We start from the raw sequence: 25,921 nt of genomic DNA on the forward strand, positions 1-25,921 counted from the left end.
TTGGGCAGAACTTTTGGCTTTGACCCAGTCCATCGTGACCAGATCAACATAATTGTCGCTTTGTGATTCTTGGTACTATTTTTACTTTGAGCTTCAAAAATTCTTAACTCCGTGTCTACGTATCAGATTTTTGTCATTTTGGTGCCATTTTATTTATTGAAATTTAGTCTATTTTAATAAATTGATTTGGGATTATTCTTGTGTTTTCTATTCACTTTATTTCTGTTTGAGTGCTTCATAAATACTTTAAACATTGCCCCTAAATTAATCTTAGTTTCCTTTGTGCCAAGCTAACAGATGGTTAAGCACAGGACTATTTAGTTACTTTTTGTGTTTGACCCTGATAAGGATTGTATTTATTATTTGAGTGGAAATCTCACCTCTCTCAACTAATAACCCAATTTGTTACACTCTCCAAGATTGGAAGAACATATTTTGGAGATTAGGCTGCAAAGCTGTGAAGCTCTCACTTCTAGTTAGAGGTGTAAACATCCACTGGGGATTATTGATGAACAATCTAATTAGACAAATCAATAAACATATGATGTTTGTTGAGACCCTAATATCCCCTGCATGGTATATAGATGTGTTCCCCTGTCCTGAGTATCTGACTGCAAGACAACTGGCATGCTGGCATTTTGTTTGGCCCTGCCATCACGCTAATCTAGCTTGTACCTGTCAGAGGTGTATGCCTGTCCATGGTAACACAAGGTCTAGAACCTGTTCTGTGACCTGAAGTGTGAGAAAGGAGCCTCTTTCTAGCATGGTTTCCCCCACGTTTGGCCTGTTTGTGAGTGTGTGTCAGTGTGTTTTTACTGTGTCACTGGGATCCTGCTAGCCAGGGTCCCAGTGCTCATAGTGAAAATGCTATATGTCAGTGTGTTTTGCCTGTCTCACTGGGATCCTGCTAGCCAGGACCCCAGTGCTCATAGTTTGTGGCTTAATGTGTGTGTTGTCAGTAGTGCTGGACTGTGTCACTGAGGCTCCGCTACCCAGAACCTCAGTGCTTATGCTCTCTCTGCTTTTAAATTTGTCACTATAGGGTAGTGACTTAATTTACCAATTTCAATTGACACACTGGACCCGCCTTATAAGTCCCTAGTATATGGTACCTAGGTACCCAGGGCATTGGGTTTCCACGAGATCCTTATGGGCAGCAGCATTTATTTTGCCACCCATAAGGAGCTCAGACAAACCCTTCCACAGACCTGCCATTGCGGCCTGCGTAAAATAGTGCACACACTATTTCACAGCCATTTTCACTGCATTTAAGTAACTTATAAGTCACCTATATGTCTCACCCTTATTTACTGAAGGTTAGGTGCAAAGTTAGTAAGTGTGAGGGCACCCTTGCACTATCAAAGATGCCCCCATATAGTTCAGGGCTAATTCCCGGAACTTAGTGAGTTTGGGGACGCCATTACACATATGCACTATATATAGGTCATTACCTATATGTAGCTTCACAATGGTAACTCCGAATATGGCCATGTAAGGTGTCTAAGATCATGGAATTGTCCCCCCATTCCAAATCTGGTATTGGGGAGCCAATTCCATGCATCCTGGGGGCTCCACCACGGACCCCTATTTCTGCCAAACCAGCTCTCTGAGGCTTGCAATGCAGCTACAGCTGCTGCCACTTCACAGACAGTTCTGCCCTCCTAGGGTCTGGGCAGCTTTACGCCCTCTCCCTTTGGAAATAGGTGTAACAGGCTGGGGAGGGGGCGCCTCCCCCAGCCTCTGGAAATGCTTTGAAGGGCACAGATGGTGCCCTTCTCACATAAGCCAGTCTACACCGGTTCAGGGACCCCTTCTCCCCTGCTCTGGCGCGAAACTGAACTAAGGTAATGGGAGTGACCACTCCCCTGTCCATCACCATCCCAGGGGTGGTACCCAGAGCTCCTCCATTGTGTCCTAGACTTCAGCCATCCTATTTTCCAAGGCGTTGGGACACTCTGGAGGCCTCTGAGTGGCCAGGGCCAGCAGGTGACGTCCGAGACCCCTCCTGATAGGTCCATACCTGATAAGGTAGCCACTTCCCCTCTCAGGGCTATTAGAGTCTCTCCTGTGGGTTTCTATTCAGATTCTACTTGCAAGTTTCCAGCAGGAATCCTCTGCAACTACTACTTCATTCTCTGACCTTGGATCGACCGCAGACTGCTCCAGGAACCGCAGTAACGGTAACAAAGTATCCAGAAGGGCTACTTTTCCTCTGCAACTTCAGCTCCAGCCAGCAACAGTTTCCATGGTGTGCACCCTCTGGGGACTCCCCGTCTTCACCTTGCACCAGAAGGACTGAAGAAATCTCCTGTGGAGTGACGGAGTCATTTCCCTGCTCAAGCAGGCACCTTCTAAGTCAATGATCAGTTCTCTTGGACTCCTCTCATGGCGACGAGCATGCTCCTTGGAACACAGGTGGTGGACCCCTTCGACACAGACAGTCCTGAGGTCTTGCTGCCCCAATTTGTAGGAGTCAAGACCTTGCCTTCCCGAGAACGACAGTACCCCTATGCACCGCGTCTTCTTCACCTCCTGAGGCCTCTGTGCACTCTTTGCAAAAATTCCTTTGTGCACAGCCTGGCCCATGTCCATGGCACTCTATCCTGTGACGCTCAGCTCGCTGAGTTGTTTTCTGGCTGCGTGGGGCCTCCCTTTGTAATGCTGCACCAACCGCAAATTGCTCCTCTTTTGTCCCCATGTCCTGGGACTCCTGTGGGTGCTGTCTGGTGGTCTGAGGGCTCTCTAAAGTGCTGACAGCTCCCTCTTCCTCCTCACACAGAGTTGAGGCTCCCAGGTCCCTCCTGGGTCCAGACAGCATCACTTTGATGCAAAATGCGACTTTGCTAGAACCAAGGCTTGTTGGAGAAATACAGTGCCAAAACTCGCCTGCATCCAACTTCTCTCCATGGGACAGCCAGTGCATCATGCAGGAACCCGCTGACATCTTCCTTGTGTGCATTTCTGCAGTCTTCGTCCAACCGGGGACTCTTCTTTTGCACCCTCTTCTGGGTTAGCAGGGGCTCCTATCCTTCCTGGAACTTCTTTCGACTTCTGGACTTGGTCTCCTTCCTTTGCAGGTCTTCAGGTCCAGGAACCCACCATTTGTTGTTTGCAGTCTTTCTTGGTTCTTGCAATAACTCTAATCACGACTTGTAGTGTGTCCTAAGGAAACTTGCAGTACTTTACTCCTGCTTTTCTGGGCTATGGCGTGGGGTAATTTACTTACCTTTACTGTATTCCTACTCTCCCAACGATTCTCTACAGAATACACTTGTCTAGGGGGAAATTCATGATTTGCATTCCACTTTCTTAGTATATGGTTTGTGTTGCCCCTAGACCTATTTTCTCCCATTGCATTCTATAGCATTTACAATTATTTGCACTATCCTATGTCTAATTACTTACCTTTTTTTGGTGTCTAGTGTATATATTGTGTATAATACTTACCTCCAGAAGGAGTATTGCCTCTAAGATATTTTTGGCCTTGTAACATCCAAATAAACTACCTTTATTTTTGGTAACACTGAGTATTGTCTTTACTTGTGTATAAGTGCTGTGTAACTATAAGTGGTATTGCAGGAGCTTTGCATGTCTCCTAGTTCAGCCTCAGCTGCTCTGCTATAGCTACCTCTATCAAGCTAAGCTGCTAAAACACTACTACATTTCACTAATAAGGGATAAGTGGATCTGGTATAAGGTGTAAGTACCCAAGATACCCACTACAAACCAGGCCAGCCTCCTACATGAAGGGGCATACCAATCATGCTCATAGCGACCACTAGATTACTATTCATACCCTGGGTAAGGTATATAAAGTGGTGGTGGCAGTGTACCAAGTTTTTTAATCATTGGTCTGGTCAGAATCTTTTCCTTTCTCAACGGAGAGTGCAGTCAAGTAACCCTCTCATACCACATTCTGCTATTATGTGAACTCCAGACACTTGTGCCGACATTCTGTCCGTGTGTGTGTGTGTGTGTGTCAAGCACAGATATGTGCAGTGGAAAAGTACCACATGTGTAACAGTTGGACTCTGTGTTTGGTGACAGTCTGAGTTCTGGGAGCAGTGGGATCCCTTTTGAAAGGCCCATGGTTTGCCCTGGTGCAAGATGGATGGTGGGTAGAGTTTAACTAGACAATGGATGTGTATTGATTGCCTTTCTAATGCTCTAAAGTGGAGACCCAGACACTGACATGAGGGGGATGGGAGGCAGGGTTATCATCAGAAATTCAATGATGTCATTGGCAGAAGGCTTCTAACTAGTTAACACTAGTTAGCACTAGTTAGCACAGCCATTTGGTAGATGGTAGGGTTGAAGGGCAGACCTGCAGTATCTGATAGTCAAATTGAGGATGCTTAAAAGAAGAAGACACCATTATCTCTGTCCCTAGTACTGCTTCAGAAAAACTGTTGACAGCCAGGTGCAGAGATCTCATAATTTATTGTGCCCATGTGTTGGATATTCATCCTTGTAGCTAGCTTTATTACTATCTCCAATGAAAGCCTTCACTTTGCACAAATCCTGTGTATGAGAAATAGACAGTAAATTACATTGGAAAGTGAACCACCTTAAACTAGTTGTGATACTTTAGACAGCAGATCTATGGCTCTTGTCAGGATAATGAGTATAAAAGTGAGTTCCAAACCACTCCACTTTGTACCAGTTCGAAGTTCTTCATGAGCAAAGAAAGGAGTGATTTGCAGAGTACTCAAAGACTTGCTGTGTCATCAGAGCTGGTTACTGAATAACAGTCAGTCTACCAGAGGTGAAGAGACATCGCCCAAAGTCTGCACTTCTTGCTTATCTGGGGGTTACCTATTGACCAGAAGCATACCTTCCTGCTGAGAGAGGGAAGGAAAGACCTGGCCTTGTGGGAGGAAAGACTGTCTAGGAGAAGAAGCAGAGGATGTTCTCAGAGACTGCAACTGCTGTGAAGGAGTACCCTTCTGCAGTGGGCCTGGATGGGTTTAGCTGCCAAAGACAAGTGCTCATTGTGCAGGCAGACCTGCTGTACTTAACCCAACTGATGCTTGCAGAAAGGCCATAGCCTTCAGGTCAACCGAGACCCAATGGAAGGCGCAGGCCCACAGAACTCTCCAACCAGAATCTCAAGAGCTGCATCTATTCTGAGAAGGTTAGAATGGGCCTCACTGTGGACGGCACAAGATCCTGATGGTGAGGACTGGAGCAATCTGCTATATGAACTAAAGTCTTTTACCCAGGTGAGAACGTGGTGCATCTAGCAATTGGTGTATTCCAGAGTGAAATAGACCTGTGCCTAATCAATGCCATTTACTTGTTTCTAATCAGTGCCATTTTATACCGGCAACTATAGACATTAGCTAACTTTTTGACATAGCCAGATCAACAGAGGGGGTTTAGCATCTCATTTAGGATTGTTCATGAGATTACACCCCTGTACCTGAAAAGTATATTGTAGCATTTTGTTTTTCTATAGGTTAAAGTACTTTCCTTGAACTAAAATATAAGCACTGGGCTGGGCAACATGGTATTGTGTCTCTTGCTTGACTGCTGAGCTGTTGCCTCCACACTACCTCCCTGAGAAGATTTTGACTGTTTGCCCTCGCAAACCAAGTCAAATGCACGAGGGGTGTACTTGTGTCAGTTTTCTGAGCCACAGTAGGATGAACCCCCATGACATCAGTGGCAAATAAACGTAACCTCCCCTGTTGTTGCATAGTAGTCCTTGTCTGTCCTAACATCCTCCCGCCCCCCGAACTCGGTCTCACAATCATCAATGAAAGGTACAAAATTATGGTATTTTAAAACTACGCAAATCCAAACTTTTAATAGGTGATGGGCAAGGCCAGTAAAGATAACGACCAATGACTATTCAATCCCAAATATTCAGAAAGATAGACACAACTGTATTCTATGAAGGATTAAAACATAATTGTATTCTTAGCACTAAAAGACTGTATTTAAAAGCATAGTGCAGCTGTGTCACCTCCAAATATAATTATCATAACTATGTTTCCCAGCATTGATTTATTTTGCTGTGAATGTTACCCGTAGTAGTGCTGACATTTTTGGAAAATAGTCAAGTGTCTCATTAATAATGCCCCACCATTCTTTCTTCAAGGCATTACCCTGCATTTGCTTCAGTAATTTGTAATTTGAAAGTGGTCCCCAATTACTTCTGAGCGACCCCAAACTTTTCCTGTTGCTTGACCTTGTGGTTTACAACGACGGTGCTGGAATATGCTCTATACATGTCTAGATGTATTTACCTGCCTTACATAGATGTCTCTAACATACATTCAATATCCGTCATGCCTCCCAGATCATATGCACTTGGGGCCGAACCGATGAGCCTAGTGAGGTCAATAACCAGAGTGCCTGGATGAAAATCTAGGGGGAAGTGGTAACAAACATGCAAGAATCAGCGTGAAAACACAAATTTGTGCAGGTTTTTCCACAGAACCATGTAATCAGGAGTATTTCTGCCATCTTGGAATTACTAATGACTGCTCTTTCTGTAATGCTGAGGGGAGTGAGGAGTAAGGTATGAATTCCAGCCCACTTATAAAGGGCTCATTAAAGCCTTGCAGCTCTCCTTATAAGAGTTAATTTGTAGATTTAAAGTCCAAGGTTCTGTCTCCTCCAGACCAATTTGATCACAATCACCATCCAACAATTGAATGTGTGTAAACCCTGGATCACTGCTCATAATTTCTGAATCTCTTCAGAAGTGTTTGGAGAATTTCAATGAAAATCTTTAAACCTATTTATGTCAGTACAAAGCTGTGCACGTTATAGTAGGATAGGAATGAAGATCCAAAACCTCAAAGACCATATGTGCTTTCCTGGTATTTTGAATACAACAATAAATGTATCATCTTGAATAAGTACTCCTCAGCATTTTTTGATGCATAGCATCAGCAGAGTCATTAACACTGCACTTGTAAAATTCATGAGCACTCAAATCACTATTTAGTCTTCTTTTTGATGAATGTGCATTGATTCAGTCAAACTGGCAGAGGGCTTGAGTGATCATTGTGAATGTGGCTAATCCACTGAGCCTTATCTTATAGACCCTAGTCAGAAGGTTAATGGTCATCACTGTCATCATTCGCTGGAGTCCAGGAAGTCAATTAATCAATCTGTTTTATAAAGTGCATTACTATTTCCCCTAGGGGTATCTGGGCAATTACGTTGCTGCATCTGCGTCGAAAAGCCAGATCTTGAGTTGCTTTCTGAAGTCTGCCAGGGAGGGTGCCTTTTGGAGGTGGAGGTCGTACCAGACTTTGGCGGCGATGTAGGAAAATCCACAGCCCCCACTGCGGGTGCGATGGATGCAGGGGACATATGTGAGGGCGAGTGATGTGGAGCGCAGGTGTCTCGAGGAAAGATGGAAGTTCAGCCAGTGATTGATGTAGGAAGGTCCTAGTTTGTAGAGAGCTTTGTAGGCGTGTGAGAGCATCTTGAACTGGCATCTTTTCTGGACACGGAACCAGTGAAGTTTCCTGAGTTGCAGAGTGACATGGGTACGCTTTGGGAGTTCCAGGAAGAGTCTGGATGCCACATTCTGTATTGTTTGGAGTCTTCTGAGGAGTTGGCAGGAGATACTGGTGTAGAGTGTGTTGCTGTAGTCAAGGTGGCTGGTGACGAGGGCTTGTGCGACAAGCTTTCTAGTGTTTTCTGGGATCCATCTGAAGATCTTGTGGAGCATCCGGAGTGTGTGGAAACAGGAGCCGGCAATTGAGTTGACTTGTTGTTTCATGGTCAGTTGGCTGTCCAAGATTATGCAGAGGTTGCGAGAGTGGTCAGTCAGTGTGGGAGTGGGTCTGAGTTCTTCGGGCCACCAGCTGTGGTCCCAAGCAGAGGTGATTGTTCCAAAGATCAGTACCTCGGTTTTGTCTGAGTTCAATTTGAGGCAGGTGTCTCTCATCCAGTCGGCTACATTGGTCATGGCATTGCGGAAGTTGGCTTTGTTGTCAGATGGGTCTTTGGTGAGCAAGAGGATGAGCTGAGTGTCATTGGCGTGGGAGATGATGTTGAGTCAGAAAGTCAGGGCAACCTTACGCTAGCTATGTTGGACAGCAAACATTGCCTAAGGAGCATACATCAGGAACTAAAGCAGACACTGTTGGAGTGTCTTGTCTGTGTATCATTCATTCATAGTCCTTGATTGACCTGCTTAGGTCCAGGCTGTTTGAGATAGCTGATGTCACACCTAGGAGCATAAAAGAAAACTGGGCCACCAGAGATGACATATTAGACACAGCAAAACTAAGGCAATCAACTTGGTGAGATTGCTAAAGTACCCAAACTCAAGAGTTTTCAGATCAGACATAAACATGTTGATCTTTTCTTTCTTTATTTGGTTTCGCCTCAAATTATTTTTGTTAAAGCTGTACCCTTGATAGGACTAGTTTCATCCACATTTGTTCTTCAGTATCTCACTTAGATCACATGAATAAGAACCAGTAGCATTTATCAGATGTATATGACTATTCTTTTCATATTACAGTGCAGCTTTTATTCTACTTCCACAGAGATATCTTCTCTTTAAAATTCCCATGTGTCACTTTTCCCGGCGGGATGTGCTTTTCTTTTCGAAACTTAGCGATTGCATTGTCATAGGTAATTTCCTTTATCACCACCTATAACAAGTTGGGGTTGCTGTTTTTCCAAGATATGATAATTTTGTACTTTGCAATGATCGATATATTGAAAATTTATTTTTCTTCATGAATTGTCAAATTTGCCTCCTGCTATGATTCCCAGACACCTTGTCAACTAGCATATACGAAACAAAATATTTAAAAAACGTGTTTCCAAAGTGAAAAAAATCATCAATTCTGAAATCAACGATCAAAGTTTAATTTTAATACTAAAGCTAACATGAAATCTGTAGGAAACGGTGTTTTATGTGTTTCTCCTATTGGAAACACCAAAAAGCCTTTCTTCCATCAGTGAGCCAAAATAGACTTTACTTTGAGATACTGATGGCGTTTAGAGATAAGGATAGTGTTTGCATTGGGTAAACGGGGCACAAACTCAGATCTCTGCTGTGGATACTAATATGGACCTATTCCTAGAACTGAGGATAAAACCATAAATTCAAACGTGTATCAATGACAGTGAAGCAGATGTTGCTCCACAGGAATGACAAAAAGGAATACTTTTTACTTTTGTAAACGTGAAAGATTATCTACTAATTGTTAAAGTTGCAAACTCAAATCGAATCGATTAAGCAGAAAGCAATAGTCACCTGACTACAGAATATATTAATATAATCCAGGCAATTCAAATCAGCAAATGCAAGTTATTAAAGACAGCACATGCAAAATAAGATAAATTCCATTCCTGTTAGAAATTAGGTCTTTGGTTGACAGTCAGGTTACCCCCTGTTCAAGCAAGGACCCTCACTCTAGTCAGGGTAAAAGAGAATCACCCTCAGCTAACCCCTGCTTATCCCCTTGGTAGCTTGGCAGAGGAGTAGGCTTAACTTCAGAGCGCTAGGTGTAAAGTATTTGTACCAACACACACAGTAACTTAATGAAAACACTACAAAATGACACAACACCGGTTTAGAACAATAGGAAATATTTATCTAAACAAAACAAGACCAAAACGACAAAACTCCAACATACACAAGTCAAGTTATGATTTTTTAAAGATTAAACTCAAAAATAGCGCTTAGAAACAAAATGCTTCAATGAGATGTTAACACGGCGTTGTGACGGAGTCGTTCCCAACAAGCCGACTCCAGCGGCGCCGGACACGGAGTCATGTAGACCCCCAAGTACAGTACCTTTGGTGAAGAGAGAAAAGAAGCCATTGCGCGAAGTCGGGGATCGCGGCGTCTGTGCGAAATGTTGAATCCGTGCACTTCGAGCGGCGTCGGTCACGACGTGGTGCGGTGACTTCCACGGAGTCGTGGACTTCAGCGGGGATGCAGTGGCGTCGGGCCTGCGAAGAGCATCGCGTTCCAGCGAAGGTTACGGCGTCGGGTGCAGGCGGTGTCACCGGATTCAGCAGCGGCGTCGGTCCGGAGTCGTCCGAAGTCGATTTCCTTGGATTTCCACCAGCTTTCCTTTCAAGGGCCCAGGGACTGGATAGGGCACCACTTGTCAGAGCAGGAGTCTCTCCAGAGACTCCAGGTGCTGGCAGAGAGAAGTCTTTGCTGTCCCTGAGACTTCAAACAACAGGAGGCAAGCTCTAAATCAAGCCCTTGGAGATTTCTTCACAAGATGGAAGGCACACAAAGTCCAGTCTTTGCCCTCTTACTCTGGCAGAAGCAGCACTGCAGGAAAGCTCCACAAAGCACAGTCACAGGCAGGGCAGCCCTTCTTCCTCAGCTATCAGCTCTTCTCCAGGCAGAGGTTCCTCTTGGTTCCAGAAGTGTTTTGTAAAGTCTGTAGATTTGGGTGCCCTTCTTATACCCATTTTAGTCTTTGAAGTCACCTTTCTTCAAAGGGGACTCACACCTACTTGTGAAATCCTGCCTTGCCCAGGCAAGGCCTCAGACCGGCATTGGAGCCGGCATTGTCAGAGGCAGGCACAGTCCTTTCAGATGAGAGTGACCACTCCACCCCTCCCTCGTAGCAGAGATGGCTAATCAGGAAATGCAGGTTACACCCCAGCCCCCTTTGTGTCACTGTCTAGTGCGAGGTGAAAAACAACCCAACTGTCAAACTGACCCAGAAAGGGAATCCACAAACAAGGCAGAGTCACAGAATGGTTTAAGCAAGAAAATGCTCACTTTCTAAAAGTGGCATTTTCAAACGCGAAATCTTAAAATCAACTTTACTAAAAGATGTTTTTTTAAATTGTGAGTTCAGGGACCCCAAACTCCACATGTCCATCTACTCTCTAGGGGAATCTACACTTTAATCATATTTAAAGGTAGCCCCAATATTATCCTATGAGAGAGACAGGCCTTGCAACAGTGAAAAACGAAGTTGGCAGTATTTCACTGTCAGGACATATCAATCACATTATTATATGTCCTACCTTATCCATACACTGCACCCTGCCATTGGGGCTACCTAGGGCCTACCTTAGGGGTGCCTTACATGTAAGAAAAGGGAAGGTTTAGGCCTGGCAAGTGGGCACACTTGCCAAGTCGAATTTACAGTGTAAAAATACACACACAGACACTGCAGTGGCAGGTCTGAGACATGATTACAGAGCTACTTATGTGGGTGGCACAACCAGTGCTGCAGGCCCACTAGTAGCATTTGATTTACAGGCCCTGGCACCTCTAGTGCACCTTACTAGGGACTTACTAGTAAATCAAATATGCCAATCATGGATAAACCAATTACATACAATTTACACGGAGAGCATATGCACTTTAGCACTGGTTAGCAGTGGTAAAGTGCTCAGAGTTGAAAAGCCAACAGCAACAGGTCAGAAAAAAATAGGAGGCAGGAGGCCAACAGACTGGGGATGACCCTGCATAAGCCAAAGTCCAACAATTCCCATTAATGGAAACTCCCTAATGCTAAGCTAAGGTTGTGGCAGACATTTCAGAAGTAGCTGGTGTCAGCATACATAGCACTGAAAGAAAAAACAAATGAAGGTTTCAATCAATAAAAGGAGAAATTTACTTTCTCTAGAAAGAAAGTTGAAGAGGAGAAATTTAAGAAGCATTGGGCTTCACGATAAAGAAAAGGGTGTCAACCTGCAAAGTGGACAGGGGCAAATATTCAACTAATCAAATCAGCTTCACAAAGTATAAAAATGAATTTCATACAAATTATAGATTTTACAGGTGCCCACCAAGTAAGACCCAATCAAAAACAAGTGTTCTCACTGTACGTGGTGTTAGCTTCCGTCTCACGAACAATACAATCCCATTTTTGTCCATCATTGCAGCCTTCACGATATCTCACAAAGATGTATTCATGTCCTCTGCTTCCATCCTTTGAAGGTGCTGAAAAATCATCGTCCAACCAATTAGTTGCAACACGCATGACCTTCACTCAGTAAGCTAACAGAAAACAATTTTGAATGAGAACATGATGACTCTAGCGCCTAAACAAAATGAAAATTATGGACAACAAACAGAAATACAATGTTGACTTAAAAAATTACGTTGGGCACCTAGGCCCATTCATGTCAATGTAAAGATATATATAGTATAAGTATTGCGAATCAAAAACATATAAATCACTTGTTTCACTAAATCTAAATGTAAAATAAGTGTGCACACATATAAGTAATGCTTACGCATGTTACAGGTTAACCTTTCATTAAGCTCAAATATATGATGTTGATGCTGAGTCACCAATTTCATAGGGTTGAGCATCCTGTTGTACAGCTCTGGGGAACTGATGTATCTGAGCCATTGTGCGTCTATGAGGAAGTATGTTGCTATAAAAGGGCCTATGTGTCTTCAGCAATTTTCAATGTAAAATACGCTTTCAACAACTTTGACTAATGAATTTGAGGGGAAAATGTGTGTGTAATCTCTTGTCGCAGGTTTGAAACATCTAAAGGGGGTTTATGTGTGACAGTGTGTAATGTGAATGTCACAGATTTCTATTGAATAAAAGATAGTTCCTCTGGTAAACACTTTTGTTGTAGAGATCTATGTGTAATTTACAGGTAACAAGTTTCAACCCAGGGACTTGTGTATCCATTGCAGCCAGTGGCAAAAAGAAAGCTTGAATCCTTGGAGATTTTAACTCAATCGTTGTTCTAAGGTTGATACAATGGGTTCTGTTGGGTAGCACTGATTCCTTTTCAATAACTTCCAACAAACTCAGTTTGTATTGTGTGCTGTTTCAAGAGTTTTTGTTAGTGCAACATGTAGACATAACTTTGTATTCATGCAGAGCAAGCCTGTATTCAGAAATGTTACATTGCTATAGAGAGTCGAAAACACTTTCTTCTATCCCGATACCTTCAGTGCTGAGAAACCTATTGTGTGCGAGCGCTCACTAAATATCCTTTAACATAACATAACATAACAAAACACAATACAACACAACACAACCTAACATAACGTAACATGACATAACATAAGAGGTTGATTGTATCATTGTATCCTCTCACAGGCTGCTGCATTTGGTGGCAGGTGTGAAGTTCTGTGGCTCCATTTAGCCTCCAACTGCAACAAAGCAGAACACCACTCAGTCAAAATGAGTTACTGATTGTCTATGACTTATAGCATGGCAGCTGGGCTGTGATAAAGGGAAATGAGAGCCATCACCCACCCTCAATGCTACTGCTCTACATGACAAACCACACAATGAAGGTGTGTAGCAGCCCTAAAAGGGCCAATGTGGGACATTGCACAGGGTCACAATGGGAACAGTTCACAGGGAGTGTGTTGGAATCCGCTTCTGCCCTAAACACAATTGCCATAACCCAAATATGGTTGCTTCCCATTCAGTGTTAGCGCTGAAAAATCGCAACATTATGTGGTAATGGCCCCGTTACGTAAGTCCATTCACACGTGCAAATTCGGGTTTTGTGGTTCACTAACTTGGATTTCCACTCATTAAATAAGTTTTCGCTTGTGTAATGACACTGACGTGCATATGGCTGCGGTGAGTAATGGCGCGTGGCATGTTGGAAATTATCATTCTACCTCAGCACCCGCCGTTCCCTTAAGAGAGTGACAGAAAACAATGGACAATTTAAGAAACAGTGACTAAAGCCTAAACGCCCGTTGTATTTACAACGTAATATCTTCCATTGCACCGTATGAGCTAGACGTTATTATTATTACATCTAAGATATACATGTTTAATCTAAAATGCTCACATTTTTGTCACCTGTTATTCATCGGAGACTTAATATTTAAACTCAATAATACGGTGCTATGTCACTAAAATATAGCCGCCAGTTATGGATGTCAGGGCTCTTCAATGACCCATTGCCACACGGAACCAGACCTTGACTTTTGGGAAATTTGGGATCTGATTGAGTTTATTCGTGTACCTCTTTATTTAGAGTATTGCTATAGAGCCCAGTGCAACAGGGCGCTTAAACTATGACGTAATTGAAAGAAAAAACAATGGGAAAAAGCTGAGATAATTAACATTGAACAACGGGCCTGGGATGTGGTCCAGAGGAAGCGGTGTGAAAGAGTGAATAAATAGAAGATAGGTAGATTCCGAAAAGATGTGTACTTAAACGTTTTTAGAAAGACTACATGATTCCCGGTGATGTTTGGAATGTTCTTGGTATGCTGTTTGAAAGGTTGTTGATTAAAACGTTTCTGTTTTAACATCCTCTTGCAAGATGCGCCCACAGCACTGGGCTCAAGTGAAATAATGATCGTCATAAGACAGTCTATCGTTTTTTGGCAACATTATGAGTGGCAGAGACTTACTGTTTACAAGTAAGAAGTCAAGTCGCGCTGTGTTTGCAGCTTTGCAACTAGAGTAATGATCGACTAACGTGTGCTTAACTCTGCTTTGCCCACAGGCGGCCCCTCTGAAGGCAAGCTGGTCCCGGGAGATCAAATCATCATGATAAATGATGAATCAGTCAGCAATGCTCCAAGGGAGCGAGTCATCGACCTTGTCAGGTACTTGATCTGTCTTCTTTTCTGCAGTGACGCAGTGAAAACCCTTGAGCTCTAACAGCGCGGTCTGCGGTGGAAGCAACTCTTCGCTTTAAAACTATCCTCACATCCTTCCCCAGTAATGACTTGCGTTCTGTGTATATTGATGATGGCGTAGGTACTTAGGTATCCTAGTTACTGCAAGCTACCTGCGCAAATTAGTACTTAGTTCGCATCAAGTGTTGACAGATGTTCTCTCTCTTCAGTAGTAAACACTTTAAAGCATTTGCCGCACAAGATGACATTTTTAGGTAGGGAACAGTGCTTAAACTGAACAAAGTAAATATCATTAAAATGAATGCTGTTTCATTTGATAATGCAGAGTCTTCGCGTGTACACCAATATTTAATTCCTTTTTCCAATATGTAACTTCAGAATCAACATTTTCAATTATTGTAAAATTTTCGTCCGGGAAGCACCCCATCTCTGACCTAATACCCGAGCTGAATAATGCCACCAATATACTGTGTTATATAAATATGAGGTCCAGTATAACCCTGCCTGATCTAATTTCCCCAACAGCAAGTTTTCTATTGAATGGCCAAATAATCAAGACTCTTCTCCCATGACAAAGCGAGGCTGGCCTTGAACATGATAAACAAATTGAGTATTTGCTTTGTTTCTGCAAAAACGGCATGAAAGCACGATACATAAGAAATTAAAATACAATATTTAAAACAATCAGACACTCCACGATACCAAACACTGAAAGTACATTATAGCTAAACAAATAAATAAACCCATCAAAATACAACGCGCAGAATAGAAACATTCAGCTAATTACTTGATAAAGTACAAGATCCCATAGCAGCATTGTCCTGGTACCAAATAAAGCGCAAAATCCGAAAACAGCAGTGTCCTGAACAGTACCCATTTCACTCTTTCCTTCCCAATCCTTGATCGCCTTTGGTCTAACATACCAAACATTCCCCCAAAATGTTGCAACTACACAGACAAACAAGGGACTGGGATCCGACCTCAGATTTCTCAGGGCAATACGCTAATACGTGTCCCAGGTCTCAGGGGGAGTGGCCCTATTCTAAACTGGAAGTATAACTTCCTGTCCCTGGGGACCAACATAAAATCTAAATAAGGTTCTGAAAAACTAGTGGTCTTGAAATCCAAGAACGTGCTTGATAAGGTACCTCTTCTCCCCCCCCCTCCCACCCCCCCCCCGATGCTAAACCCTCCTCCTTCCTGCAGAACCCAGGCCCAATAAAGTCTCCTTAATTCAACCTTAGAAGTGATTACCTCTCATTGATCCCCTCCCCACACCATCTGGAACCCCAAGGCAAGTAACATCTTCTTAACATTTGTAAACCATAATACCTTGTGTGCCCCATCATACCTCAGTAACTCCCTAAAGGTGGCTGCATACAGCTCAAGCTCTTGTGTTACCATCAGCCTTCTCCAGTACAGCAAAGCGTTTAACCTTGCCTTATCCCTGATAGATTTCCAGCCCAGATCCAGTTTCAAGGGCAGGAGCAGGGTACTGGGGAGGTACCTGAACAAGAATGCTAATAAACTTGAGTTCCATCTGGGTCAGGTCACCAACACCAAAAAGTCCCCAAAGCTTAACACCGTACAGTGGGATGCCATAGCTTTAGTCTCATTAATCTGTTTAGGAGCTGCCACTGGCTTGAAAGAGGCAGCTCTATGTTCACACACAATTCCAGCCGCTCCTTGTCTTAATTCAATACCCATTTTATTAATATGATGTCGCCAATTCATATTGTCTGGCATTATAATACCTAAGTAATCAAAGGCGTTCACTCTCTTGAATGTTTCAACCCCACCCCCCCAAACCATAAATGCAGTCCAACTGGTATTCATAATCAGGCTCCGGGTTCTACAGAATTCTTCATACCTAGCCAGTAGCCTTCAAAGACAAGGTGGGGTGTTAAGTACCAGTAAGGTATCATCTGCATATAATAAAGTTACAATATTGTGGTTTCCTATTGAGGGGGAATCTGGCAAAGGAATAGACATAAAATTCACCACTTCATTCAGAAACAGGAAAAAAGAGTGGGATCAAGGACACACCCCTGCCTCACACTTTTATCAATTGCAATAGGTTCAGTGACTTGTCCTTGAGGCCCCTCACAGAATAACTGCCTGATTGTTCTCATGGAGGCAGATAAGGACTGACAGAATATCACCAGGCAAATCCATATCCTGTAAGACAGACCACAATTTTTCCCTCAGAACCCTATCAAAGGCTGATTTTAGGTCGATAAATGTAGCATATAGATTACCTTTGCCTAACACTACAGTCTTCCAGTATAGTAACATATATCTGAACACTTGATCTAATGTGCTTGTCTTAGGCCTAAAGCTGGGTTAATAAGGGGATAGAATAATCCGATCCTCAATCCACTCCTGGATCTTCAACAGTAGCACCCTACTAACAACTTTCTGTGCTGCATCGATCAGAACTATAGGCCTGTAATTAGGTGGAGAGTCCCTTGCCCCCTTCTTATAGTTCAGAACCACCTGCACAAGTTTCCAGGAGGGAGGGATGGAAGCCCCTTTTGCGATGTGATTTAAAAAAACGAATAATATGTAATTTGCCCAAACGTCCTTGTCATGCTTAAATTGGTTGCCCAGAACACCATCCGGGCCGGGTGCCTTACTGGCTACAATACAGTCAACAGACTAAGGGGGTCATTCTGACCCCGGCGGTCCTTGACCGCCGGGGCCAGGGTTGGCGGGAGCACCGCCAACAGGCTGGCGGTGCCCCGCAGGGCATTCTGACCGCAGCGGTTTGGCCACGGTCAGAAGAGGAAAACCGGCGGTCTCCCGCCGGTTTTCCGCTGCCCTGCTGAATCCTCCATGGCGGCGCAGCTTGCTGCGCCTCCATGGGGATTCAGACACCCCATACCGCCATCCTGTTCCTGGCGGTTCGCCCGCCAGGAACAGGATGGCGGTATGGGGTGTCGTGGGGCCCCTGGGGGCCCCTGCAGTGCCCATGCCGATGGCATGGGCACTGCAGGGGCCCCCGTAAGAGGGCCCCACAAAGAATTTCAGTGTCTGCTGTGCAGACACTGAAATTCGCGACGGGTGCAACTGCACCCGTCGCACCTTCCCACTCCGCCGGCTCAATTCGGAGCCGGCTTCCTCGTGGGAAGGGGTTTCCCGCTGGGCTGGCGGGCGGCCTCCTGGCGGTCGCCCGCCAGCCCAGCGGGAAACACAGAATAACCGCAGCGGTCTTCTGACCGCGGTGCGGTATTCTGGAGGGGGGAACTCTGGCGGGCGGCAGAGTTAGAATGACCCCCTTTGTGTTCTCTGTCAGATTAAACATTTCCCTGCAGCCAGATGGAACAATCGTTAGATTGGACTCATGTTGAACTGAGCAAAGGGTCATCAGAATAAAGAGATTTAAAGTGTTCCATCTACACCACAGGAGCAATCACATCAGATTCAAAACGCCATGTTGCTTTACACCCCCCTTTACTCACTCGGTCCCTGAATCTAATATGATCATGCACCTCACATGCAGCTTCAAGGGCCTGCCATCTATTGTCCTCCCAGACTTTCTTAGCATGCACCTGGGCTGCCTTGTAAGATGCCCTGAGCTTGGGAACACTATCCCCATCCCTTGATTTAATAGCTTTGATCAGGTCAGCCCTGGTCAGTCTGCATCGCTTGTCATACCAACTTACATGAGTGGATATACGAGATTTACTTTTCTTCTGAACCCCAGGCACTGTGAAATACGATTATATATCATCAAAAAGAGCTAGGTGAATAGTATCCACGTCAACCCCACACTTATCCCCTACAGGCATTGCATTCAGTGTGCACTGTGTGGAAATTTCATCAAGTACCCCTGCTTTTAAAGCAATGTTCTGCCACTTAAGACAGCACCTGTCATGTGTGGGATGAAGCTCTTGTTTGCAACTAGGAGGGCATCCATCAATTTCATGAAGCCCCCATAATGGCTTCAGTGAGAAGCATAGAGGATTGTGATCATTCTCAACTGTTCTCTAATCACCAAATCCACTACAAAAGCCCATAACCTGATATCCACCATCACATAATCCATCTTGCTGGAGCCCATGTGGCCATGGAAGGTATGTAACCCAGCCTGGACACTTCTGGTTCTACAATTCAAGGCTCTTAGCCCAAATTCAAGTGTGATGGCCTTCAGTTGGAGTGCCACCCTGTACCATCTTTTTTACCAGCACTAAACTAAGCTCTGGAATTGACCACGGCTCATATTCCACTGCAGTAAGGCTTACATCTTCATTGTCTAGGGGTTCAAATATAATGTTAAAATCGCCATCAATAATCAAAAAATACCTGCAGTCTTATATGAATTAGCTTCTAGACACTGCAGGGTATCAGATTGTGAGCCTCCACACACACACCTCACATAAAGATTATAAATATCTACCCCAATATTTGGACAATTTTTTGCCTGAATGGCCAAAATGTCAGGGTGGTCTACGGAAAGCATTTCAAAAGAGCAATTCAATTCAGTTTTAACTGAAATCATTAAACCACCAGAGGGTCTACCTTTGAGGCCGGATATAGCTGGGTTAAAAAAAAGTCAGATAACCATGTCGATATATTTCCTCAATACACCAAGGGGGTTATTACAACTTTGGAGGAGGTGTTAATCCGTCCCAAAAGTGACGGTAAAGTGACGGATATACCACCAGCTGTATTACGAGTCCATTATATCCTATGGAACTCGTAATACGGCTGGTGGTATATCCGTCACTTTACTGTCACTTTTGGGACGGATTAACACCTCCTCCAAAGTTGTAATAACCCCCCAAATCTCCTGGAATAAGCAGATATCAAATCCGCTAATAAAATTATTCCACTCTGGTGTCAGCAGTTTCAATCCCAACCCAGCTACGTTCCTAGAGACAAGCGAAATACCAACAGGGAGACTCATAGTGCAAGCAACTAATCTTTCCATGCTTCCCCTGATAAAACACTGATTTGACTAGGTAAACCACAAAAAGGGGCTACACTCTTGCACCCCCCTCCCCCAAGGCAACTGGTCATTGTGCTACATTCTTTATACTCTATTCCACATTGAACTCAGGGGTAACATATAGAGCATATTCGCCAGCCCCACCTGCTTCTCCTGTCAGGGGTAGTCAGTCAACTTCCTCAAGGGCACTAAAACGGATACTGACCAGAACAATATACATCCCATGTTGTCCAGTTTCACCCCGTTATGACCCAAGGGCTAATCGCTGGGGATTAACCCCGCCAATGTCACACAGAGTCTGGAAGCCATGGTAGTGTGTAAAAGTAGCCCAATGGCAGAAGAGTAATTCCCTTGCCCAGCTCCTTGACCTCATTGTCATTGTGCAGTAATCTTGGGATCTTTAATATTCACAAGCATGCAATCCCCCAGGCAATCAACCCATCCTGTACCAATCCACCGACCATATGTGTTAATGGTATGTGCCAACCTGGTCAGGTAATTCTTTAATTTAACAAGCCAATAAAATCATTTATTGGTCAGTCCCGTTGTGATTCATTTGGACCAGACTTCGACTTTGGAACTCCTGAAAGTAAAACCATGTAGGGGCACGACACTGGGGGTGAATTTGTAACAGTGGATTTGATGGTTTGCTTTACTAAGAGTGCCCACAACCACCCAACCTCCACACTCCTCCCTCCTCAGGTGTGCCGCCCCGTCTACACCCCCCTAAATTGGGCTGATTGACCAATGGCACTGTTTGAAATACAGGGCCTTTGACCTGTTTCAGAATGCTCTATGGAGAGTGGCAAAGGACCAGATAACCTAACAGGGCCAGACCTTAATGGGACTGCCATTCTGCTGACCGTCCTGACACTGCAAATCAGTCATAATATTTAGGACATGTTCAGTCTTGACCACATAGTTCATTAGGGGCACAAATTCCTCTTTTAAGAGCTCCTCAACTCTAATTGCCACTTTCAGCACCACCTGAGCTACAAGACCGGCTAGTCAACCTTGATCGCTACCCGGCACTATTCTTTCACTGATGGATGGCTGTGTATTTCCCGCTGTCACAGCTTGATTTCCAGTGCATATGTTTATGGACTTGGAATTACTCCACCGCACCCTCTGTGGCCTCTGTAGCATCTTCTCGAGTTGTCTACCTTTTCGTGATGGGAGCCTTCATAGATGTCACTCTAGAGCATACATTGTCAGCCATACCTGAGCAAGTAGCCAAGGTCACAGTTGGTGTACTAATCACAACCTCGCCAGCCCTGATAGCCCTCACGGCAGGGATTAGGTCCAGGGGCCTAACTGGCAAGCCCTGGAGTAGAGAACCCACCCCGGGCTCTAAAGAGAGCCTTCTTTTTGTGAGATCGATTTCATTGGAAACAACCTCTATGACCTGCTGGAGCAATCTATCAATAGATGTCAGTCTGGCATATGGAGTGGTGGCATTGGAATGGCCTGCACATTTTGTTTTTACCCATAACTCCTGTACTCTAACCGGAAGCAGAGATAGAGCCTTTAAAGTTAGCTTCTCTCAGGAACCTGGGAGAACAAACAAGTAATACTGAATGCCTGATACAGTTCATAATACTCCAAACTCACTCCCAGACCAGAGACGTTCGAGGGGTGGCCCAGCCCAGCCTCTTCCGGGCTTTGACGGGCATAGACAGGCCCACTCAGTGCCCGGGCATGAGCCCGGGCCCATGCACGTCCTGTGCACCGGGACCCAAGCATACCTTAAATGCACCTCTGTGTGCGAAGACATAATGTTAGTGGTTCTCCTGCAGTTTTGGCAGATGGTTATTGTAGTTCTTGGCCCCTGGCCACAAACAGGCTCCTTAGTGCAGCAGGACTCTTGCACTCCTTAAAAGCACCTCCAGGTGTGAAGACAGGATGTGACTGGCCCTCCTGCTGCTTGGGCTGATGGATGTCATAGTTCTTGGCCCTCTGGACGCAAACAGGCTCCCCCGCATAGCAGGACCCACGCACTCCGTAAAAGCGCCAACGGACGCGAAGACGGGATGTTAGCAGCCCTCCTTCCACTTGGACTGATGGATGTCAGAGTTCTTGGCCCTAAGGCCACAAACAGGCTCATGGTTGCATGGTCTGAACCCTCATTCAGCAATATAGAAGAAGGGATGTTATGTAATGCACCTGTCAGTAAACAATTCAACATGACTCATTTCTGGTATCATCAATCAAAGAAATATCTCCCACACTCAGAAATATCCTCTTACTTGGGCTCTTCCATGATGTTAATACTATCTGGGATTAGTAAAAGTTATTTTCAGTCACGTCTGTAACAAAGTAATTAAGCTTTTCATATTCTCTTAGATGGTGTGCTGATTCCATTAAATACTTGAGTAACAGGGTGAGTGGCAGTTTTGGAGTCATAATGTTGGAAAAACTATGGCTTAACTTAACTTTCTGATAGAGTTGATAGAGAAACGGATTAAACTCCCTTTGACTGTAGTTGAAAGGACAGCTGTGATCAAGATGGTTGTCCTACCAGAACTCTTATACTTATATGTAAATATATACTGTTGCTGCCTAAGGTATTCTTCTGTAAAGTTTGAGCGTTAATGCTGAAATTGGTGCAGGGCAGAGGGCAAGCTAGAGTTGTTTAGAATTCGTTGCACTACAATATGACTGAGAAGGGTTCTTTGTTCCAGATTTGGGGGTGTACTTCAACATGGCATAGACACCCTTAATTGCCTACCCTCCCTTGTTTGCCGCATTTGATAGTGAAAATGCATCAGGTTGAAGGGTGCCCGCTGGCAACTATCCTGAGTACTCTTGTGAACAACCCAGCAGGAATGTGGACACGGTTGCAGTGACTAAATGGACATGGCATAAGCTGAAGATGAATAGGACACATTTGACTGTACTTACGGGCATATCCACCAAAGAGTTCTCCCGCCCTCTCACTCCTGTACAGTCCACCTTGACACATAGGGACATGCTGACTGTTGAGCAGTAATATGAAGAGAGAATGTTTGGCCTGTTACACGCTTTAGAGACTAAGGGCCTGTTTTAGAGTTTGGCGTAAAGGTTCCTTCATCACAAACATGGTGGATGTCCCATCTGCAATATTACAAGTGCATTATATCCTATTATATCCTTTGTGGTGGACTAACCCATCTGTCAACCTGTAAATCAGTCCCAAAGCTCCTGACTCCCTTCTCAATCTCGGAGTGTATTGTAGGTTTCGCCTCATATTTACAGCAACATATTCAGACTTCCCAAATGAGTCAAAGGTGTTCCCTGTCAAACCAAACTAACATTTACCCATAACACAGGGCTCTGTGTTTCTTGTCTCTGTGCCATAACCATGGATCTGTGAGTAAGTAAGTAACTCAGTACCACACAAATGTGGAACAGTTAGGTTCAACCATGCCTAATAAGTGTTGGCCTTACTGTTGCACCTAGACAACCAGGGCGTCAATGAATAGCAAATAAACTGATACACTTTAAGTTTCTGCACTCAAGTTATTAAACACCTAAATGTCTACATAACCTAGACCCCCTCATATGATCCTTCATCTTCACTTGGCATTGGATTCATACACCTTTTCTGGCCGTCACCATGCTGAAAGCACCTAATGTGAACAAGTTATAGCTCAAACATCAGACATTACTGAATACGTACTACCTGATTCCCCAAAAATAACGGTTCTGGTATACGTGGCTGCTGTGCCCATCAAGGTTGAAAGGTTCACTGTATTTCTCTTCCTGCTAGTCAAGTGGTGGGTATCTGTGACATGAATGAGGGGCCCTCTCTGTGGACAAAAGACTGGCTGAATGATGTAGCTCTATGGGACAAAGCAAAGATGTATGTAACATTACTACAGGTGAATGACAGACCTCATGAAATATGGGGTTCCAAATGATGGTTTCTTAGTAGTAGGCAAGGTCATCAGGAGAGAAGCTTTTCAAACCTGTGGACTAACCAAAGTAGAGTACATAGTTGTCTGTGTGCTATCACAACAGGGTATGAGCCTCATGTCAGACATGATACATGCACAAATAATAGCCCTTGAGCTCCATACAGTGTCGCAAGCTGGGAACAATGTGAAATATGTTTATGTTGAACCTCAGTCTTTGATACAGATGAATGCTAACTTACAAAAAATGTATAAAATAGAATTACACTGTGTCAAAATATGTACCTGTTTTTAAGTTATTAAATTGCTGATTTTGTTCTGCAGTGCAGAGCTAATTCTGTTATATGTTTAATCGGCGTGGCTATGGTAGAAATGGTGGCAGATGATTAGTCACTGAAGAGCCGATGGTGATAGCATCCTAATGTCCCCCTGACACTTGTAAACCTGGGCAGATACCCAGGGGTACAGTGACGAGAGCTGGAAAGTAGCAGTGGGCGGAGCTCCCTGTCCTTCCTGAATGAGTCGAAGCAGCCCAATATGGTGGACATTGGAGGCAGCACGATGGACGCTACAAGGCTCTTGCTGTGGACCCTAGGAATCAGCGCAGCAAGAATTGGTGGGCCCACTGCACTGACTCATCTGGAGAGGAATTGGTGGTACTCAGGCATATCTGAGCTAGATCGCTGCTGCACTAGTGAGGGGCCCCAGGGGATTGGCATCGGGACCTGTGAGTATGGGGAGGTGATGAGCCCGAGCAGTGCGGGCAACCAAGATCAGACTTCGCCTCTGCAAAGAGGTCAGCAGTTAATCAAGTGGGGCCTGATGGCCAGTGACCACCAGTATGCAGCCCACAGAGGATTGTGGCCTCTAGGTAGTGAAACTCGAGTGGGTGCTCCAGAACAGCGAAAGATGGGTTGGCAGCAGGTTGCTGCATTTGGGAGGTAGGGTTCTGCTCCCTTGATACACCTGCTTGATGGCAACAGTGGGGGATGTCCAAGGAGGGAGTCCGAGCAGCTTAGCACCAACTGTTTGCACCAGAAGACACCTAGTGAGCAAGAGACCAGATTCCAGGGCCCACCTTGAAATCATGCTCGGTGGGCTACATGGGACGTATTTGGGAGACCTCTACATGGGTCAGTATGGTCTGCAATGAAAATAGAAGACCAGAAGCCTTCGAAGGGTTGATTGCAAAATAGGGTGGGGGCCAAGGGAGATTTTGGGTCCCAAATTACATAAATCCTTGCTGTTGCAGTGCGATTTAGACCCTTTGCCACTGACTACAACATCAAACTTCAGCAGCTGCAACAAAATGTGGACTTCTTGGCGGCCAAGCTGGAAGATGAGGAGGTTCACTCTTGGCGTAACAAAGTGTGCCTTGTGGGAGTGTAATAAAACGCAGAGGACCCCTCCACAGACCTCTTCTGTGCAACAGTGGTTATCATTAACTGTGATGGGGGGAAAGGTGTTGATCCTCTTCACAGTAGAATAGAGTCGTCGGCCGGCACCCGAAGCCATGCCCAGGCCAACAGTAATTAGACTACTCCATTTTAGGCTGCGGGGTGACAACCATTAAAAAGCGTGGTTCCATGGGCCTTGGAAGCTCGAGGGCATCCCAGTGAGCATTTAGCCATACTACAGCTGTGGAACACCAAAGTGAAATGTTTTTGGCAGTCAAGAAACATCTGAGGGACCTCGACATCAAATATGCCCTAGTATTCCCGGCTTGCCTCCGCATCTCAGTGGGCACCACAACACATTCCTTCACCACAGTGACAGAGACATGGGAGTGGCTTGCACAGCATGCTCATCAGGTGCCACCTGAGCGCTGCAGAGAGCACTCCTCTGGGTGGCAGATACAGAGCCCTAAATTATTCCCACTCCAACATGCCAGTGCAACCTCCACAAAGGGCAAAGCATGGACAGAAAGGTACAGGATAGTGGCAAAATTACAACAATCCCTTGTCCAGCCAATGGCAAACCGGTGGGGGGGGGTCCTGGACAGAGACTCAGGAGGATCGAATGGATACTCAGCTGGTTCAGGAGAAGACCCCAAGGACCCAGACCTCCCAGTTGTGGTATCCTTGGCTGCCGATGAGCTCGTTTGAGACAAGGATGGGTTGTGGGTTGAGTGAGAGCCAAATCTGCAGGATATTGGGACGGAATGTTGAGTGTGGCCCTGACAGCTGAGATCCAATTGGAAATTGCAGCAGCAGAGTATGGGCACATTCAACTCCAATTTGGACCTTTTGATATGGTAGCATGGTACACAAAATGTTGGGCAGTGCGCCACTCATCATTTGCATTGGGTGGGCAGGTTTTTTTGTGTTCAAAGCATCAGGTGACACAGAAGGGGTAGGGTGTGGGAAGTTAGGAGGGTGCAGCTGCGAAATCTAGGAAATGCTCATGGTGGACAATGCGACAAAATGGGAGGCACCTGAGTGTCCCTAGACTATGATGGAGACTAATTTCCAACTGGTGGGGGGAAACACCATCCTCAAGATCATTTAATGGAATGTGAACAGTCTTGGC

General features: G+C 44.8%; 1 protein-coding gene across 2 annotated transcripts in view; it reads left to right on the forward strand.

The window, feature by feature from the left end:
* The window catches only part of FRMPD4 (FERM and PDZ domain containing 4), a 1,397,101-nt gene that overhangs the window by 739,158 nt on the left and 632,022 nt on the right, over window positions 1-25,921 (forward strand). For both annotated transcript variants that reach the window (XM_069204702.1, XM_069204703.1), the window contains exon 4: window positions 14,413-14,515. In XM_069204702.1, the coding sequence (XP_069060803.1) occupies window positions 14,413-14,515 (103 nt within the window). The remainder of the gene's footprint in view (window positions 1-14,412; window positions 14,516-25,921) is intronic.

The sequence above is a fragment of the Pleurodeles waltl genome, chromosome 8 (assembly GCF_031143425.1).
Source record: "Pleurodeles waltl isolate 20211129_DDA chromosome 8, aPleWal1.hap1.20221129, whole genome shotgun sequence".
Taxonomy (NCBI): Eukaryota; Metazoa; Chordata; class Amphibia; order Caudata; family Salamandridae; genus Pleurodeles; species Pleurodeles waltl.